This window comes from Cnephaeus nilssonii, assembly GCF_951640355.1.
Source record: "Cnephaeus nilssonii genome assembly, chromosome: 21".
Lineage (NCBI taxonomy): Eukaryota > Metazoa > Chordata > Mammalia > Chiroptera > Vespertilionidae > Cnephaeus > Cnephaeus nilssonii.
In genome coordinates this window covers 30,799,804-30,820,892 of record NC_137092.1, presented here as the reverse complement: position 1 = coordinate 30,820,892, position 21,089 = coordinate 30,799,804, and the positions used below count along the sequence as shown (strand labels likewise).

General features: G+C 48.8%; 1 protein-coding gene across 5 annotated transcripts in view; it reads left to right on the top strand.

Annotated features, from left to right (window-relative positions):
• HHAT (hedgehog acyltransferase) overlaps window positions 1–21,089 on the top strand; it is a 174,308-nt gene that overhangs the window by 90,202 nt on the left and 63,017 nt on the right. The window contains exon 10 of one of the 5 annotated variants that reach the window (XM_079761620.1): window positions 152–236. The exons of the other annotated variants lie outside the window; for them this stretch is intronic. Coding sequence (XP_079617746.1) covers window positions 152–236 — 85 coding nt within the window. The remainder of the gene's footprint in view (window positions 1–151; window positions 237–21,089) is intronic. 5 annotated transcript variants of the gene reach the window in all.

The window sequence follows — 21,089 nt, the reverse complement described above, 5'->3', positions numbered from 1 at the left end:
GAGGGTCACCTCCAAGGAAGCAGACGTGGTAGGAACAGCTGCGCCCCTGGAGCTGCCGCTGGCTTACATCTGGGGTGGTCCCTGCGATGCTAAACTGTGTGTGTGATGACCTCCGAGCTTGACCGACAACCTGACGCTCTCCCCAGCTCAGAGCCTGGCTGTCCGGCTTCCGATGCACCTGCTGGGCAGGCGGGTGGCGGCAGCTTTCTCACCGCGTGGATGCAGTCCACCCGCAGGTATGTGTCCGAGGCCACGGGACCCAGCGATGCCTTCGCTGCTTTAAATCGGGAGTTTGAAAAGGGTTCTGTAATCCTGCCAACGAAGCCACAGGATAAACGAGGTTTAGAGATTTTCTGTTGCTTTGGTATCCCTGACTTTCTCTAATAAGGAAATGGAGAGTTTGCTCATTTGGTTTCAGGAAATGTTGTTAAATTTCTGAGAAATCAACCCTGACTCTAAGAGCAAAAGAAGGCTTCGTTTCAGTGTGGAATGCTGGTTCCTAACCTCGCTGTGGGAGACGGGGTTGGGGAAGAGACTGGGGAGAAGGCGATGGGGACACTGTAGCTGCCTGCCAACCCCATAGGGACCGCGGGGCTGCGGCAATGCCAGCCTGTGGCGTAAAATGGAAGAAGGTCCCCCAACACCTGCTGGGGGCCTTCATTTGTTGAATGCTCTCCTGGGTGTTTCTCTCGTACTTACCACGGAGCAGGCACCTGCGGGCATCCGGCTTCTCCCCGGCCCTGCCTGCTCACGCGGAGCCTAACGATGCTTCCCTGCAGGCTCCATGCCGTGCCTCCGCCCCGGTGCCCTGCTGGGTCCGTGTGCTCCTGTCACATTTATCTCGGTTGTCTGCGGGCATGGGGTGATGATTACTCACACCACACAGAGCAGAGATAGATGCATTTTCCCCACAGGGTTTTGTAATTTATTTGTTTGTTTAATTGCCTGCTCTTTTTATAAAACATCCCCCCCCACTCCCACTCCCACTCCCACTCAGCAGATCTCCTAAATCTCCTGCTTCCTGTGCATCTAAGCGGTGATGGAACTCCTAGAGGAAGCCCAGACAGAGGGGGTCTACATTTCCTGACCCCAAACACCCTTAGCTACTCACAGAATCACGCCCACTGCGGCTGCCTTTCCAGCCACCTGCAAGGCCTGCCTGGATGGGGTGAATCCCTCTTTGCTTTCTCTCCGCGGACGTGCGAGCAGGATGCACTGCTGGGAGTCACTCCCTGGAGGAGGTTGGCATTGCATCGCGTGTCCTTGACTAGTCCTCCTGACCAGCCCCCGGCTGTTTGTACGGTCGCCCAGCTCTGTTGGGGCACCGCAGGAGGGCGCAGAGGCCTCCCGGGGCAGACCCAGTGGAAAGATGGCCTCCTAGCCCGGAGGAGGCCTGCGGCTGGGCATAGGGCTCTGGGTTCCAGGACTCGGCCTCAGATGCCAGCACCTCTGCCACCTGTCGTGCCTGTGCCAGTCTCACTTTCTTATCTGCCAGGGAAGGCTGGCTGAGGCCAGGGTTTCACGAGGACTGGGTGAGATGATCCGTGAGGGAGGATTCGGGACCATGGTAACATGTGGTGGGGTCCGTCACCAGCCTGTGCTCTAATCCTGCCGGGCGAGGGGCTGGGCAGCATGGTGACTCCTTCATGCTGTTTCCTAAGGTGGAAAAAACATGGCCTGTCCCCAAGGAGTAGGAGAATGTAATAGGTAGTAGGAATTTCAATAGGCGTATAAAAATAATCTCTCTTTCATAGTTGATGATTCGCCGGACATTGGCTGGAACCCCTGAGGCTGGGGGAGGGAGGATAGCAGAAGGAAGGCCGGTCACTGGTATACGGACAGCTATATCCACACATCAGGTGTGAGGCGTGGACTGGCCTTTTATCACAGAAATGACTTAGAGGGATGCTCTTGCTGTGTGTGTGAGTGTGTGTGTGTGTGTGTGTGTGTGTGTGTGTCCGTCCCTCCTTGTGCTGTATCTGCATGGGAAATATAACAAAAGTTTTGCCTGAAAATTATGTGGGGGTGGGCGAGAATCCCTAGGTAGATAGCATACCCATGGGTGTCTTTCCAAGAGTTAAAACGCGGACAAAACACACAGTGTTCCAGATGAAACCAAAACAGCAGCAAGAGCAGAAATGTGCTAAAGGCGTCGTTGCCAGCTGGTGTCAGTGGTGACCAGGCCACTGAAAAGAAAAACACTGTGGAATCTGAAAGCCAGTAGCCTGACCCCCTCCGTTCTGAGCCTCGGAGCCTGGAAGAGCAGTGTGGGGGTGCACGGGGCGATGCCAGCCGGGGCGGCTCCCTCACTCACACGGAGACATGTCCATCAGCCACTGCCTGCCCCTGGCCCTCTGACTGCCGAGGACTAACTATCTTAAAGTGGTGGAATTCCTCTGACAAATGTTTTTTAAATTGGGGATTATGCTTTTAGAGCTTTATAGTAAGCTCATCTCTACAGCCTCTGCTATGAAACTATGTAAATAACTGTAAGTCATGTGCTGTGAGACATTTCAGCCCATAGACCCTCCCCATCCCCACTCACCAGCAGGGAGTCTCGGACTCCTGATGCTGCCTGGTGGCTCGCAGCTACTGCTCGGGTTTTGAGATGAGTTTCACAGCAGCTCTTCCAAGCGCTTGCAACACTGTTTGTCCGATGAGACAGAATGTGTCCAGTTCTCCCCAGTTTCTGACCGGGAAAGCCAGCTGTCTGCCTTCTCCATCCCAGGGTGGCCGCCCAGTCATGCTGGGTCGGCACCACGTTACTGCCTGTGGACTGTGGGCTCCGCAGCCTCTCCCTGTTAGTGACCATGTCCCTCTCGTGCTGCGTCGTATCGTGGGAAGAGCAAAGAGGGCGGAAGCTTTTCCTTCCCGTTTGAGCTGGAAAAGGACTTGTGTGTCCGAATGAGCAGAAAGCTAGTGATGTCAGTGGGCGTTCAGATAGCGGATGCGGGGCTGATACGGGTGATGGGGAGAATAGCCAAGACGCCTGTCCTATAACCCCCCACGGGCTAGTGTTGGAATGGGAATTTGGGAGGAGGCAGGGTTTCTCAAGCTTGGGGCCACTCGCATGTGGGACCTAAGGGTTGTGGGGGGCGGCCCTCTGCACGGTGGGTGATGAGCAGCATCCCTGGCCTCTGCTCACTAAATGCCAGTGGTACCCTCAGTGGCGACACCAGCAGTGTCTCCAGAAAGTGCAGATGCCCCCGGCGGGTGGGGTGGGTGGAGGAGATCTGCTCTCGGCCGAGAACCACTGCTGTACAACAAACACCACGTCTGGCTTTGAACTGGAGATGAAAGAGGATGTGGAAGAGGTGGCCTCAAGTTTAAAATGATGTCTGTCTGTGGCCTCTGATACAGCCTCCCCAGTTGCCTACAAGAATGTCTAAAAAAAAAAAAAAAAAAAAAAACAAAAAAAAATGAGCACAAGAAAACGGGCAAGTAAGCCTGGAATTCTGCCTGTCATCAGGCTCCAGGAGAAATTTCTTTTAACCCGGCACTGGGAACTGGCCTGAAAAAGGAAGTCGGTGGCCCACGGATACTGGCCCTGCCCTCCTGTCTGTCCCAACAGTTCAGAAATGCAGATTCTGTCCTCACCAGAGAAGTGGGCGGCCCTCCCCCCAAACATAGTCGTTGACTTTGTCCCAATGCAGCTGTTGCATTCCCTCTCCCTCCCTTCTCTCTGCTCCCCCGTGGAGACTCCAATAGCAGCACGGTAAGTGGGCAGGGTGCGGGAGGTGGGGCTGGCCTGTCGGTGGTGTGTATCTGCCCTCCATCCTCCACGGTCACTGCTGGAGGTGACAGGGCAGACAGAGAGGGCCCTGCCAGCACGTCGGGGATTGGCACTTTGATGCCTCATGCTGGCTAGTGGAGCAGAGGAGCAAGGAAGTGGGGTAGGCCCCCTCCCTCCAGGAAAGGAGACCCGTGAGAAACGGGGGTGGGACTGTGCTGGCACCTCGTTTGTTCTTCACGTGAGTGGCCTGAGAGGAAGATTGGACTACTAAGAAGGCAGAGAACACAGTGAAAGGCAACGAGCTTGCTCTCTACTTTTTTTTAAAACTACAGTCATTTGAAGTCCTCGTTATTTATTTTACAAAGAGGTATACAGTGGTCCTGTAATTTTTTTTTTTTGGGGGGGAGGGATTTTGTATTTTTTTTTTGTAGTGATATTGTGATATTGTAGTGATATAGTACCTTTTGTAGAGGTACTATAAAATTTTTAAGTGATTTTCTCTTCTTTGTAATTACAATTTTTCTTTAAGTGGTTGTATATGTTTTGTATTCTTTTTTTCTCCATATAGACTTTGATGAGAATGGATTCATCATATGCCACAATGTGCTATTATTGTGCCTCATGTAAATGAGTTATTTCTGTCACTGAAATAGGATGCCAAGTATAATATAAAAAGTAAAAGAAGTATGTTCTTTTTTGATAGATATCCAGTTGTTGATAGATACTATATTTTAATTCACTTAGAGATTTATGTAGAGAAAAAAAATATGTCACCATTGGAAAAATCCATTATAAAGTAAAGGGCATATCACCCCAAGTCGCAGGCAAGAGCACACCTGTGAGTTAGTGTAAGAAAGAGGAGAACTACTTTAAAATGCTTTCCTCTCCGCAGTATGAGATAAAATGTGGCATAAAAGAAATAGGAATGATAAGCCATCATAGAAGATAAAAAAAAAAAAGGAAGGATAATGAATTACAGGAAAATAAGGATGCAGGCACACAATTAAAATCCGCTTTGGAGAGTGTGCGGATGGGAATCGGCCTTCAGAACATGGAGGAAGGCGGCCTGGAGATGCTTTCCTGAGTATAGAAAAAGCAACCGGAAGAACCTGATGAGAGAAGATAGCAGCTCTGAGGAATAACTGTGGAATGACTGAAGTTCCTGAAGATGAAACCAAAATCGGGAGAGCAGAAGCAATTTAAAAAATAAAGAAAAATGGTCTGGGCTTGAAAGGGCTAACCACACTACAGACTCAATCCACGGCAAAGGAGCTGTGTGAAGGCACATGCGCCGTAATTTGGAGATCACTGAACAAAGGAAGATGCTGTGCAAGAATCCAAGCAGAAAAGAGGAGCAGAAAGATGTCAGCCGTCTGCTTGGAAACCCTTCATGGCAGACACAGTGAAAAACCATGCCCACTGAGCACGGAGAGGAAAAGATGGTGGCTCAAGTGGAAGTGTGTTAATGTGTGAAGGCAACAGCAGGACTGCTCCCAGGATGCTCTGGGGTGTCGGCTGTGGTCAAGCCCTCTCCTCCTAGGCTCCCTTCCCCTGAAGGGGCCTGCGGAGTAGGGGGCCCTGAGCCCCGTGCCTCCAGCTAACCTCACTGGACCAGGCGTGGACACAGGGCGTGACCTGCGATTTAAGATCTGGAAAGTAGAGATGAGCTGGGCCAACTAGATTCTTCTTCGAGGATTTTGGGATAGAGACAATGTTTCGGTTGGTCCTGAGGACTGGAGCCGGAAATAGCAGAGATGAGGGTGGTGTTGGCACCATGGCAAGTCAGACGATGTGCAGGCAAACCTTCTAGGGGAAGCAGAGACTGAGGAGGCAGGAAGATTGGGGGGGAGGAAGAGAGAGAGAGAGAGAGAGAGAGAGAGAGAGAGAGAGAGAGAAGAGAGCAGGGTCAGAGAGAAGCAGAGAAGTCACACAAGGAGACACAGTAACTGTCTCACTTCCTTTCTTGCTCCCACGAGGCCTGTGACATTTGTCCTGTGTCCTTAACAGTGCATCCTCTCGGACACGAGCACATATCTGCTCCTTTCAGTCAAGAAAAGTTCCTACTACAAGGGCATTTTTAGATAATCAAGGACGGATTAAATATACTGCCTTGCAACCTTTCATCAAAGTTTCTTGAAGTAGAATAAAAGTGATAAATCAGTGAAGTGTGAAAAGATTGGATTGCTCTGTGGGATTCTCATCAGGCTTAGCTCCTAGTTTACCACTAAAACCTCAAGGTGACCTGTTGTCTAGCGAACTGCCCCGGGGTCTGAGCCCCGCTCAGGGCGCAGAAGACGGCAGAGGGCTTGGTGTTGCCTCTCACAGTGGCATCTGAATGAAACTTATAAGTGAAGCTCGTCGTTAGGGCTCATTACTCCTAATTTAGGCAATAATCCTGTAATGTGACATAAAAGATGGTCCGGAACAGCCTCTCTCCCAGGTAGCATTAATCATCAGAATTATAATTGAATTTAAATGTAACTACGATGACGTAGCAAACGTGTAGTCATCCACAATGTTGCCTAGGAAGGAAACTGGGAAAAATATACCAGAATATTATATTGACGTGGTTTTCTTTGATGGCGCAGGGAGAGGTGATTTTCCCCTCCCCGCGCCTCCCCTTCCCTTCCCTATTCTCCTTCTTCCTCTCTTTTTTCCCTTCCTCCCTTCTTCCTTCCCTCCCTCCCTTTCTCCCCCTCCCTCTCTGTCCCCACCCCACACAGAACATACACTAGTGTGTGTATTTGCTTCAGTGAGTATCAGTTTTTAAATGGATAGATAAACTATATTTTAAAAATTAGAGACGATACTGAGCAAATTTTGCTCCGTTCTCAAGACCACAGTAACAGCTCAGGTTCTGTGCGAGCACCGTCTCCCCAGATGCTTTGTGTGAATCCAGTAAAGGGAGTGTGGGTTGTTGCTGTTCCCTAAATGAGGAAACACGAGGTCTTTGAGGTCTCACAGGCAGATAGGGGATCTGAATCCAGATCCATTCCACTCCCGAGTCTCCTCTCTACCGCCACGCCGTTGCTTCCTTTGAATAGGCCGGAGATTGAGACAGCCCTGGCAAGATTGTGTCACGGGGCTGGGGTTCAGTGTCTCACTGCGTGTTTCCATTCTGCTCTCACTGCTCCCCCGTGGGCACCAAGGCACAGGAAACTCCGGGAAAGCTCCCACAAACCCTTGGAAAAGGGGGGCCTGGCCCCTCGGCCCAGGCCAGGCAAGCAGCTGTGACCGTGGGCCTGATGGTGGCCCGTGTTGGTGCCCTGGAGGTGGGTGCAGTGGCAGACCGGGGCCGCATGCTTCAAGAGTCCCTGCTTAAGGGGGTGCCGGGGTGAACAGGGACAGTGGGCAGCGCCTACAACAAGGCCTAGAAAAGAGCACGTCTCTAATGAATCTTTGTAAGTTGGCTGAATGAATGGACAAATGTTGAATGAATGAATGAATGGACAAATGTTGAATGAATGAATGGACAAATGCAGAACAAATGGATGAATGGGTGAATCAGGGTCCAAGCTAAGGACCTAGAGCAGGAACCAGGGGACTTGGTGGAACTGGGGAGGCGGGTGGGTGGAGAGGTTGGGGGCAGGGGTCCCGCTGCAGCCTGATGCTCATGCCACATCCACGGCTCCCTTCTCCTTGGTGCACCGGGGACCAGGTGGCAGGCTGTTCTTGACCTCGCTCACCAGTGGGAGGGTTTGGGACTTGACCGCCAGGCTCTCCTGGGTTCTGTACTGAGCCTGTGGCAGGGAGGCCTTTCAGGGGCGCATTTTGTTGGTTGTAAACTGAGGTGGGCGGGCAGAGTCTTCTGCAGGGGTTTATATTCGGAGCCCGTGGTCCTCTAGGGAGTCCCGGGGGACTAGGCAAGGCTCCCTGAACTCCTGAAATTGTATGAAGACAGGTGTGAGGGGGGCGGGTAAGAATCCATCGCCCCAGACAGTTCTCCAAGGCCGTAATGGGAAGACACCTGCCCACACTACCCGTGAGCTGCTGGAAGGAGGGCGCCCAGCACTGTTTGTGCTGCTCAGGATTCCACCACATTTTAGAGACAGCTCAGATTTAGTGACGGTTCTGAAAATTCGAGCCTTTCCAGAAGATTGGTCGTTCGTATTTTGTTGTTGTTGCTGAAGTTGTGTTTCCGAGTAATCCCCCAAGAGGCAGCCGGGCTGCTGGTCCCGAGCCCAGCCAACAGTGACTTCAGTGATTAATGCCCCCCCCGCCCCCCCGCCCCCGTCATTATTCAAGATAAAACTCTGTCGTCACAAGGAACCACTTAATCAAAGTGCCAGGCATCCTCTCGGTTATACGAAACGTATTGGAACAATTCTTTTTAAATCTCAAGTCATAAAACCATTTTAAACTTTAAATATCATAGCAACATTAACGGACGATTTATTGAGGGGGAGAACAAATGGGTTTATCGGTCCCAGGCTGCTCGGGTAACAAAGGCACCTCGGAGGCCAGGCTTCAGCTTTTGTAAACAGACGGGCAAGCTTTGCAGAAAGGAACCGCCCCGAAGAACGTGGGCAGGTTGGGGTTTTGGAAAGGGAGCCGAGTATTTTTACTCTCTCTGGAGGCCCTTTCGGCCACGCCTGAGCGGATTTTCCGAGAAGTGGCCGAAAGAGACTCCGCTAGGGAAACAGGCTGTTCTCGCTGACAGGCAACTGGCATGCCAGGAGTTGAACTCCCTCTCTTTCCGCTCCGGCACCCAGGGCCGTTGTGAAGAAAAGTATTAGAAGTTTGCAGGCACGTCGTTCCGCGGCGTTCCTGACGGCCGAGAGTAACTGTCGCCCCCTTTGTATCCTGAGACGGCTCTGACGTTTTGTTTCTCCGGATAAGCTGAGCTGTGGAGAACGAGGACGACAAGAACACGCTTCGAGAGAGCTCGGGGCACTCAGTATGGAATAGGATGGAGTTTTCCGTATGGATTCCTCCAGACCTCGCGTTCCCTTCAGAGTGCTTTGGGAGAACGCTTGCATCTTTGGCAAATAATCAGCGTTTTGTTTGCTTAAACTGGAAGTCACTTACGCGTCTGACTTACCTTCTTCTGAGAGGTCGTTCTTTTTTTTTTTTTTACAAGAGAATCACAGGTTGTTGTTTTTTAAAAAAATATATATTTTTATTGATTTCAGAGAGAAAGGGAGAGGGAGAGAGAGATAGAAACATCAATGATGAGAGAGAAGCATTGATTGGCTGCCTCCTGCACGCCCCCCACTGGGGATGGAGCCCGCAACCTGGGCATATGCCCTGACCAGGAATCAAACCGGTGACCTCTTGGTTCCTGGGTTGACGCTCAACTGCTGAGCTACACGGCGCTGGGCTGAGAGCTCGTTCTTGAATGCCTCTGCCTGTGCCCGCACCGGCTGCCTGAGTGGGATCCCTGGGAAACAGACTCAGGTGGAGGTGTGAGTGCAGATTCCTTACTGGGAAGTGCCCTGGGACCAGCACCTTTGAGGGAGTGGGGAAAGCAGGGTGAAGCCAGGGAAAGATGGGCTGCTCTCGGCTCAGAGAGGCCACCCTTCGTGGGCCCCTCGGGTCACTCTGGAGCTGGGATGCCCTTCACCGTTGTCCTCCCTTGTGACAAGGAGGCTGGACCTCAATCGCCATCTCCCTCAGCCCTGGCCGGATAGCTCAGTTGGTTAGTGTTGTCCCGACACACCAAGGTTGTGGGTTCAATCCCCCGTCAGTGCACTTACACGAATCGACCAAGGAATTCATAAATAAGTGGAACAAGTCGATGTCTCTCTCTCAAATCAATTAAAAGTATTCATAACTGTCTCCCACTTGACCAGGCAGTGGATGCAGCTGCCTCCTGGGAGGGGCTGGCCCTCGGGTGAGGCAGCTGTGCTTGTCTGAGAGCAGTTCCTGGGGAGAGACTCGGCTTCCTGCTCCCAACCAGGAAAGTAAATGGATGTGTCATCAAATACTATCAGCCTCATCATCCCCTTTGAGGAGCCTTCCTTGACTTTCTCTCCTAACAGGATGATTCTTACTGTCCTATGTGCTCAGCCTCTAGTCAACACACTCTCCCCTCCCCCTCCCCCTGTTCCCTCCCCCTCCCCCTCCCCCTGTCCCCCTTCCCTCTTCCTCCCCTCTTTTCCCTCGCCCTCCCCTTCCCCTCCCCACCCTTCCCCCTCCTCCTCCCCTCCCCCTCCCTCTCCCTCTCCCTCTCCCCATCCCCTTCCCCTCCCCCTCTCTCTACCTCTCCCTCTCCCTCTCCCCATCCCCTTTCCCTCCCCCTCTCTCTACCCCTCCCTCTCCCTCTCCCCCTCCTCCTCCCTCTCATTCACTGGAGCCCTGGCTTCTCCATGCTTCCCCACCTCATTCCTCTCCAGCTCCCTCCCACTCCTGTCTGAGCTTGACATGTTATTAGAAATGGCCCTGAAGTTGTTTTCTTCCCCAGATAAAATATTCATCACTGAGATCTGTATTTTTCTTGAGAATTTCAAGTGGAGCAAGCTCGGTTTATGTTGTCGTACATCAGGGGCGTGCGGAGCCTTGCAGGGAGCGAGCTGTGCCAGGGCCGGCAGGGTCTATGCCCAACGGGTGGGGAGCAGGGAGGGGGCGGTGAGCTCCTCCGAGGCGCTGGTTCCTCCGAGGAACCAACAAAAGCTTCCCTCAGAGACTGGCATTTGGACACATTGCCACAAGGGAAAACTAACCAGAAGCCAGTCGAAGAAGCAGGGACAGCCCACAGGTGGGCTGACTGCGTCCCGGCCGTAAGCCCTCACCTGAGCAGACCTTTCTCTGCCTGCTCCTCCCCAGCCCACCCAGCACCAGAGGTGTCACTCATCAGGGGAGGAGAAACACGCGCCACATCGTTTGTTGCCCTGCTCGCCAAGCCAGGAGAATATAGGACAGTTTCTGCTTGTGCTGGGGTTGGGGAGCGGGGAGGAGAGGGGGTTGTGCAGGAAGGAGGGAGGTTTAGTTCATGTCTGAGACTGGAGTTGCGGGGCAGATGGCCTGAGAAATTTTGAAATTGGAGGGAGATCCTGTCAAGGGAGTGGCCACCCATCAGTGGAGTCCATCGGATGGTGGAGATATAGACTAGCTGGGGCGTTTGGGGAAGTGTCAGAAGAGGCCATCATAAATCGCTGTCAGAAGAAGAAACTCTCTGGTTTTCTGTGTTCAGAGGGGACATCTGTGCTATTTCAAGCCAGCCAGTCTTTCCTCCGCTACCCTCGTAACTATTAGAAAGCAGGATGCAGCGGGGTGTGCCATCAGCCACGGGGGGTTCCTGAAACCTTGGGGCTGACGCACAGACCAACCGAAGTAATGGCACACGCTCCATGTACAGGCCCTAGCTATGGTCAGCCCCAGACCCCTGGGAAATGAGTGAACACATACAAGCATGCATGCCCATCCAGACACTTGGCGATGGAAATGGTGCCCACCGGGCCCGGGGAAGCCTCGCGGGAAACTCTGTGCTGGCGTCCTCTTTAGTAAGCGTGTGTGTGGGCTCCAGCCAGAGAGCCGGGCAGGGTTACGAAGCCCAGCAACGAAAAGTGGCCCAGCTGCGCCTGATTGCTATTGATCGAGATTTCTTCCCACCAATAAATTTGCTTATTAATGTCTGTGTTTGGAGTCCCTGCTTCCAGAAGAGCAGCCATCTACATCCTTTTCTCTTTCGTCCTCCTTCCCCCTGATTTTTTCCCCAATGACAATTTTTATTTGAAAAAGTGTTTTATGAAGAATCAGAACCGTGGCCTGTAGAGGGTTTGGTCAACTCTCTCTGCCTGTTCCTTACTGTCCTCTGTGCTCCCTTCCTTGTCCTTCCTGGTCTCTTCTCAGCGAGTCCTCAGCATGCGGGGCTGGGAGGGAGCACAAGACACAGTCCCCCCGGCCACCTCCAGTACCATTCATGTTGCCTGGCCTTTGGAGAGAGTTTCCTCTTAAGTGGTATATTTCTCCTGGTTTCCTTAAAACAAAGAAGGGAAAAAAAAAAGATTCTATAATTTGACCCCACCCTTGCTAAAATGTCACTTCTACCAGGACAGGCACTGTGCTGTCTCCTTTGCTTATCACTACAGGCCCTAGCTATGGTCAGCCCCAGACCCCTGTGAAATGAGTGAATACATACAAGCATGCATGCCCATCCTGTCTCCCACCCTCCTGCTGCTCACCTGGGCCCCAGGGGCTGCTGTCCTTGCCAGTCTTGCCAACAGGTGCTGCTGCCTTCCCCTCATTGCCTTCCTAGCCCCGCACATGCATTCCTTCCACAATGCCCACATATACCACCCTGCAGGCCCAGAGCGGCCCGAAGCCTCACGCAGCAGCTCTGCTTGCTTGTCACGTGTGCTTGGTTGCAGTTTGGTAGATGCCGTTGATTAGCTCTTTGAGTTGGATGGAGATTTGTCCCGATGAGACCAAGATTATGGAATTTAACTTCGGATAATTTGCCCAAGAATAACAATTTGTTGACTGCAGATTTCACCCCTAACCTGGTTAGCTACTCACAAATCGGTATGACTCCTTCTGGAAGAGTACGTGTATCAGATTCAGCTTAATTGAAATCATTGGACTAACAGCTCAAAGCCAGTGGCCTCCTGAAGAGCCAGATAAGCATGTCGGCCTTTTACCCGACATTATGGCTGTAGGGGTGTACTCAAGACCTCCTACAGACGGTGCTGCTTGTCACGCACACTCAGTCCTTACCCTGAGTGTTGAAAGAGCATGGAGAAGGCCCAGTGAGAACAAAGACTCATGGATAAGGAGGAGGCCTCAGGAAGACACACCATATGTTGCTAGGACTAACTTTGAACATATAGTTTATTTAAGGAATGAAACGCTTTGTGTTATTAACTAAAACTTGGTAAATGGCTGGAGAGACGATACAAAAGGAAGATGTTTACTACGAGTCAAGGACTTATTCATTATAGTAAATACCCCACAGACATCAGAATTTCCTTGGATGACAAATGAATCCCAGATGGACCAGCCTTCCCATCCCAGCTTTGCAACTCCACAAACCCCTGGTTCAGAAAGTTGAAAGGTTGGAACCTTCCCAGTCTGAAGCTCATAACCCAAGTCACCTTTCTGCACGAATGTCTGTCTCCTTCCTGGGGATGAGATGCCCAAGGCCAATCATCTGTTGGCTACTTTCAGGGGAAACGTGGGCAAGGAATTGGCTGATTATTCAGGTGGCCGGGAGCCTGTGGGTTGAGCAGGCCTGATAACTGTCCACATGAGCATTCAGACACGTTGCCTCAAGGGCCAGAAGTGCAATTGTCCAAGGAGGAAGGCCAAGTAGGCTTTCAGGTGTGTCCTGGGCAAGTGGCTACACTTTGTAGGGACCTGGATCCCTAGGGATGTTTTCTTCAGCTTGGGTGGGTGGCAAGCTGTCTTTGGTGGCACCTTGTATTTGGGGCAATGCTACCTTGTAAGTTACTTGGTGGCAGAGATTTTTCTTCTTCCTTGGGCTTTAAAAAATATATTTTTATTGATTTCAGAGAGGAAGGGAGAGGAAAAGAGAGATAGAAACATCAATGATGAGAGAGGATCAATGATTGGCTGCCTCCTGCACGCCCCCTACTGGGGATTGAGTCCACAACCCAGGCATGTGTCCTTGACCGGAATCAAACCTGGGACCCTTCAGTCCGCAGGCTGACGCTCTATCCACTGAGCCAAACCAGCTAGGGCTCTTCTTCCTGGGGTTTGACTTCACTATAGCACCTAGCCTGGGGCCTTCTACTAGAAGGTATCCATCAAGCAGTAGTTGGATGAAAGCTAAATGAACATAAAAGGTGCTTTGCAAAGCATGGTGGCCCCTGATACTATAGGAGGATTCACGAGAGTGGGAACTTTAACTAAAGGCTGGTGCTTGGTTTTGCAGTACTGCAGCCGAGTTCTCCTACCCGGCTGACCCTGCGTCTCTTCCTCTTGTTACTTTACTGGGAAACAAAAGATGCAATTGTCCTCAAGGTCTAATGCTTGCCACCTGCCAGGACTTGCCTTTGGGTCTTATATACCTGTTTTTGTTGGCTTGAGTGGTTTGTGGTGTCTAGTGATTCTAGTGGGAAAATTGTTAGGGATGGGGAAGGAAAAAATAAGCTTTCTAGTTGGCTACTTTCAGGGGAAACGTGGGCAAGGAATTGGCTGATTATTCAGGAAATGGATTTGGTAACTTTTTTCTTCCTGTTTATGGTCAATTTTAAGGTATTCCCGATTGGAAGGACTTACAAGTATTGGCAAAGTGAGGAAGGAAAATGCTTTTATTTCCAAATGGGTAAATGCCATCTGCCCTTTTTTTCATTCCTCCTAAACAGCTCTATAGGAAAAAAGCCGTTGATCCATTCAGAATTGTGCCAGTTATTCGTGGGACCAGGCCTCCGTAGGTTGGGGTCAGGTGGCAGGTACCCAAAGTAATTGAAATGGAAGGCTTGGGGTTGTCTTGGAGTCAGATTTGTTGCAAGGATGAAAAGTATATAAACTACATCCTGGTGTGGAAGTAGTGAGGAAATGGAATTTCTAAAGTTTCTATTTATTTCATAATGATGTCAAGTATAACTCATGGAATTAGATGATGTCTTACTTGGCAGAATCTTCTTTAGTTGGTTTATTCTTGATGAGTTGATTGGAATTTGCTGAGCATTTGCTGTGTACTTGGTCTCTAGTAGATGCCATAGGGACTAAAGACTTAGAAGGCATGATTTGAAAGAGTAGTGAATACCACAGAGTCATCTATGATCCTATATTATGTGGTCAGATTCTAGCTCCTGATCTTGCTTTATTTTTTTACAGAAATTATTAATCAACATGTATCACCTATTCATTTGTCTACCTGTTTACGCTCCAAGTAAGCAGAGACCTTGCATGTTCTGTTCACAATTTGAAACGAACAGTTTAATCTGTGTCTGCTTGGCTCATATTAGGTGCTCAGTAAATAACCATTGAATCATTGGAGTGGATTCTGAGTGCTGGAGGAAAGGGTTGTCAGGAAAGGTTAATGTGAGTCAGGATTTAGTAATAGGTCTAATTTTTAACTCCATTCAGCATATATTATTCAGCACCCATTATGTATAGATTTTAGCTCACTTTACAGAGTCACACTGACAATCTAAGTAGTGAAGCTTGGATTTCGACCCAGGCCTGTCTGGCTCCTAAACCCACACCTTTCCACTACACGATGCGGGTATCCACACCGATGGCCAGGTCTTCCCACCCAAAGTCCTGGGGGCCACAGGCCAGAGACAGAGATCCAGACCTGGTCTGCATGTGCTCGGCCAGGGCTGAAATTGATTGTGATGCTGTGCTGGCAGCCCTGCAAGGACTTATCTAGATGTGGTCCCTTCTTTCAGCCACCCGGTCCTTGTGCTACCCAGGAGCATGAAGGTATTTTTTGGTGACATTAGTGAAACGTGTGCCAGTTTCCATAATTTGTCAGAAAAATTATAGCATTTCTACTAAGAAACATTTCTCATGAGGCCATGGACCTGATTAGTTTGGAATAATAGTGACCCTGTCTCTGGTGGTGGTCAGAGGAGACCACCCAGAGGAGGGAGGGCTTTGTTCCACTGTGACATTGGATCCACTACAAGACTATCTGGTGTCATGAAAATTTCACAGAGACATCAATGAAGTGTGTGTTTCCCCAGCATTTAGCCCAGTGGTTGGTGCATAGTAGGCACCCAGAGTTGATATTGAATGAATGAATGAATGAATGAATGAATATGACAGACACTAACTGAATGAGATGTGAACTTCATCATATTATATCAACCATTACAGAGCCCTGCCACAATAGGACTAGTGAAGACTTAATTACAGAATTACAATGCACAAATATCATGCAATAAACCAGTTCAATTTTAGGTTATTTGTTGGACACTTAGGGAATTTGCTGCTATTTTTAGATCACTCTTTAGTGTAAAATATATTCGCTGTACAAATGAGACAAATGCTAATTAGAGAAGGTATTTGGGAATAGTGTGTATTTGTCTACTCTGAAGTGTTGACATTGAGGACATCCACTTATCTAGCTTATTAAGGAATGAGATGCTCATAAAGAAAAGAGTGCTTTTAATGTAGTCACCAAGGGCCAAGAGGTGGGGGCGGGTGTGGAACTCTGACCATGCTGTAGATGTGAGGACATTAATGCATTGGCCAGAGGAGCAGGATCCCTGATTTCTCTTCACTGGGTTTCTACTGATGTGTGTTTTCTTCGTCACAGCTGATACCTGACATTTATTGAGTGCTTGCTGTATGCCAGCCACTGTTCTAAGCTCTTTACATTCAGTACCTCAGTTAATTTTTATAACATCTCTATGAGGTGGGTTTTATTACTACCTCCATTCTAGCGATCAGGAACCTGAGGCCCAGAGCCTCACTGCTAGTAAGTAAAGGTGGGATTAGAATCCAGGGGAGAACCCATGTTCATAACCACTGCACTTTAATGCCCCTGGACCAGCTAATTCTGCCTATGGCAAGCACCCAGAGGAAATACAAAAGTGTATTGGGCAAGTGTATTGGGGGTATAGATTCAAGTGACAGACTTGGTCTCAGCCCACATGGTGTTCCAGCAGAGTCAAGAAAATGAAGCAATTGTCCCACCAGCGTGGCTCAGTGGTTGAGTGTCGACCTATGAACCAGGAGGTCACAGTTCAATTCCAGGTCAGGGCACATGCCTGGGTTGTGGGCTCGATCCCCACTATAGGGCTTTCAGGAGGCGGCCAATCAATGATTCTCTCTCATCATTGATGTTTTTCTCTCTCCTTCTGTGAAAGAAATAAAAATATATTTTTAAAAAAATGAAAATTAAGCAATTGAAGACTTGTCTATAGTTGTCCCTCATTATCTGCAGGACATTGCTTCCAGGACCCCCTGCACCAAATTGAGGAAGTTCAAATTCCTTATATAAAATGGTATAGAACAGTGCATACAGTTAGCCCTCCACATCCGTGGCTTCCCAACGGATCGGAAATACTGATTTCATCCACAGTTGGTTGAATCCATGGATGCAAAACCCATGGACACAGAGAACCAAATGTAGTTATACAAATTGTAAGAAATGAAGACTAGCAGAAAAGATCGTGTTAGAGCTCAGGGGTCACCATTGGTGTTTGGCAGATGAATGACGTTAATCTGGGAAGGGGCTGAAAGGTGAAACTGGGGAGAGCGGGTTGAAAGGCAATTCGTGAGACAGTGGGGAGGAAGTGTGGTGGGGAGGGGTCTTCAACTCTGCCCGAGTGAAATAATCCAGGGAGAGTGTCTGCAGGGCCACCTCACAGGGTTCTCACGCATAGTGACTGCTGGAGGCTGATTGCAGGGGTGCAGGGCGGGGGGCGGGGATGGAGTGGGGTGGAGGGGGAGCAGCTGGGAGCTACTGCTTGCCTGTTTGGTAGCACATTTCAGCAACTGCGTGACAGATTCAGCTCTCGGCCACGGTGTGAAGGGGAGAGAGTGGTTTTGATGCTTCTCTGTCGTATTTTCTTCACCCTCTCTTCTCCTGTTCCTTGTCCTCACATTGGCCTTCACTTTGGCAGAGTCCTTTCCCCAGCGGGTCCCTCTCAGAGCTCTTCTTCCCCTTTCTCTTTTATTTTTTATTTTTATTTTATTATTTTATTATTTAAAGTATTGCATATAGTAGTACATATATCTCCTCCCCCCCCCCATTGACTTTCCCCCAGCCTCCCCTAGCCTCTGTCGCATGCCCTCATCTCCCCCCCCCCCCCCGCAGTGTCTTGTGTCCATTGGTTGTGCTTATATGCATGCATACAAGTCTTTCGGTTGATCTCTTCCCCACCCCCCGCTACACTCCCCAGCCTTCCTGCTGTAGTTTGAAAGTCTGTTTGATGCTTCTCTGCCTCTGTATCTATCTTTATGTTCATCAGGTTATGATGTTCTTTATTTTCCACAAATGAGTGAGATCATATGGTATTTTTCTTTCATTGCCTGGCTTATTTCACTTAGCACAATGCTCTCCAGTTCCATCCATGCTGCTGCAAATGGTAGGAATTCCTTCTTTTTTATAGCAGCGTAGTATTCCATTGTGTAGATCAGGGGTCCTCAAACTTTTTAAACAAGGGGCCAGTTCACTGTCCCTCAGACCGTTGGAGGGCCAGACTATAGTTTAAAAAAACTATGAACAAATTCCTATGCACACTGCACATATCTTATTTTGAAGTAAAAAAACAAAACGGCAAAAACACCCACATGTGGCCCACGGGCCGTAGTTTGAGGACGCCTGGTGTAGATGTACCATAGTTTTCTAATCCACTCATCTGCTGATGGGCATTTAGTCTGTTTCCAAATCTTAGCTATGGTAAATTGTGCTGCTATGAACATAGGGGTGCATATATCCTTTCTGATTGGTGTTTCTGGTTTCTTGGGATATATTCCTAGAAGTGGGATTACTGGGTCAAATGGGAGTTCCATGTTTAGTTTTTTGAGGAAACTCCATACTGTTCTCCACAGTGGCTGCACCAGTCTGCATGCCCACCAGCAGTGCACGAGGCTTCCCTTTTCTCCGCATCCTCGCCAGCACGTGTCGTTTGTTGATTTGTTGATGAGAGCCATTCTGACAGGTTCCCCTTTCTCTTGCCATCAGATTAGTTTAGCAGCTTCCTTGAGCATGTTCTCTGTTAGCATCACTGTTTGCCTGCTCTGTGTGTGGCTGCCCACTGGCTAATAGATGAACCCACACCCCAGTGATGGCTTTGTAACGGGCCGAGGCAGCCTCCCAGTGAGAAGCCTGTGATGGAGACTGAGAAGTGGTGGCTCTGGAGGCAAAAGGAAAACAGAGTGGGTTCACTGAAGCCAAGGGAGGAAAGGACATAAATAAGGAAGGCAGGGAAACGGAAGGATGCTCACGATAGAGTAGGTGAACAGAGCAATTTCCCAGTGGCTCATTCGTGACCCTATTCTTACAAGAAGTATGCATCTACGCATATTTATAGAGAAATGTGAAAGAGGACATATACTAAAAAGGTCATTGGTAGTTATTTCTGGAATTTTTATGTCTATTTATAAACTTTCTATAATGAATGTAAGTAATGTAAGTAATGGCAAGACATAAACCAGAAATTATCAAAGGGGGAAAATGGAAGGCACTGTCAGTGTCAAATATAACAGACAAGTAACAGAAAGATGTAAATATATCTATTAGCTTTGGCAACCTGGAGGCCATTAAATGGCCTTGAAAAAAGTTGTTTAAAGAGAATAGGAGGGGAGAACTTAGAGACAAGGTATAGACTGCTTTTTAAAGGATCTTGAAATACTTGGCCATCAAGAAAGGTCATTAAAATTGAAGCTGAAGAAGTAGAAGTTATGATTGAACCAAAGGCGTTTATAAAATGGGAGGGACTGGAATATGTCTTTATGCTAAGGAGAGAACCAGTTCGGATAAGCTGGCTAAGGATACAAGATGAGAGGGAGATAATGGATAGAGCATGGCCCCTCAGGAGGCAAAAGGGGATAGAACCAAAGAGAAGAGTTAGCCTCAGTCATGGAGAGGACATCTTTTCCACTATGGGAACATAGATGAATGAGTGCATAGGTACCAATGGAAATGAAGACGGATGTGGCTAGGGAAGAAGATGAGGGCACTCTTATATATTGGTGTTGACTTTCTCAGGAAAGTAGTAGGTGTAAATTTTGGTATGAGATTAGGCTGCCCAGCAACAAATGTCACCACCATCTTCATCAATGTAATAGGTTGGATGTAAGCTCTATGAGGGCAATTTTATGTGCCATCTTCTTGAATGTCTCCAGGGTTTAGCACCGTACCTGACACATTGTAGGTGCTTAAAAATATTTGTTGACCTGAATAGATGATTAGAAAAGAATGTGTCATTTCTAGTCCATTCTTTATTATTCATATCATTTCATAAGTGTTCAGTCTTTTTAAGGTACCACAATCCCAGAGGAACACAGACAAATGAGGAAATATCTGGAAAAAGGGAAACTATGATAGGAGGTTTGGAACCAGGTGTAACAGAATGGATAAAGAAACTGAAGATACTTTGCCTGCAAAACTAAGCCTTTGCAGAGAGATGAGAACCTTCATCAGATACTTCACAGACTGGGTTGGGGGAGGGGGAAGAAGAGGGACTTGCTCTGTCTTGCTTCAGAGGAGGACCAGGATCAACTGGTGAAAAGTACAGAAAAGCACATTCTCTCCAATCTAATTGCCTCAGAAAGGTAGAAAAGACTGTTTCCAAACTCAAGAATTCTTGGTCACTGAGTATGTTGAGATGTAGCTGGAAGATTGCTGGTGTGGACAAAGTCCGGGGCACCCATACACAGATGGCCTTTCATATCCTTTCTATCTCTAGGATCCTTTGTGCCAACAATGGGGGAATTAATCTTCTTGTCCTCCAGACTTTGAGATGTTATAATAAGATTCCACCAGATTTATTTGAGTGGAAATGCATTGTATTTTTTTTTTTTTTGCCATCTCATAGTGATTTGGATGGTCTATTATCTAGAACTGTCATGCTTTTCTGCTACAATGATAATTTAGGTTCACAAAAATGACTCTGAGACACTAAAAACTGCTAAAGTATCATCTAAATCAAATGAAACACTGCATAAAGCACTGCACATGGCGACTGTCACCTCCTAGGGACTCAATAGATATTTTAAGAGCTAAGAAATATTGGATTAAATATTAACTATTTTGAAAATGCAGTACTCCCATCCTCCCACAACCACATCAAAATTACAACTAAACTACATAGCCATTATTCCAAACCTCCTGAAATAAAGCTAAATGGAAGTTCTGCAACTAAGGATCTAAAGAAGAAGCCACATCAAGACTGGTAGAAGCAGGGAGATGAGAATGGGTGGTCCCACACCCATGTGTGGTAGATAATAATCTGTAGGGATATTTTAGCTTGGAGGTCCCCTCTGAGGAGCCAGAGGTCCTACCCCCACACCAGGCTCCTCTGTTAAAACAGCTCATTTCAAATGGTCAACAGCCCCACGTGGCTAGTGGCTATTACAGTGGTGTAGTAAAGAGACTTCCGTTCTCCCAGCAAACTCCTTGCTGAGGACCTGGAACATTGAGAACTGAAGCGACTGAGAGTTGAAGAGCCGGACTCCCAGGAGAGGTCACTTAGGGCAGTACCCTCGAGTCCAGCCTGAGGCCACAGGGGTGTTGTCATAACTGTGACGCAGCAGGAAATCGTCACAGACGTGATGATAACCAGATGGGCTGGGAATGTCAGCCCCACAGCTGACCTCTGAGGAATAGATGGGTTGTCCTCTTTGTCTGATCCATCCCAGCATCCCTCAAGCCCACAGCTGCACTGTAGCATTTCCATGCTCTGCAGCATGGGCAGCCACCCCTCTCTCCTGGAAGGTTCCAGAGACTCTATTTAGAAGAAGAGGGAATGTTCCGGAAGGAGGCTCCCCATCT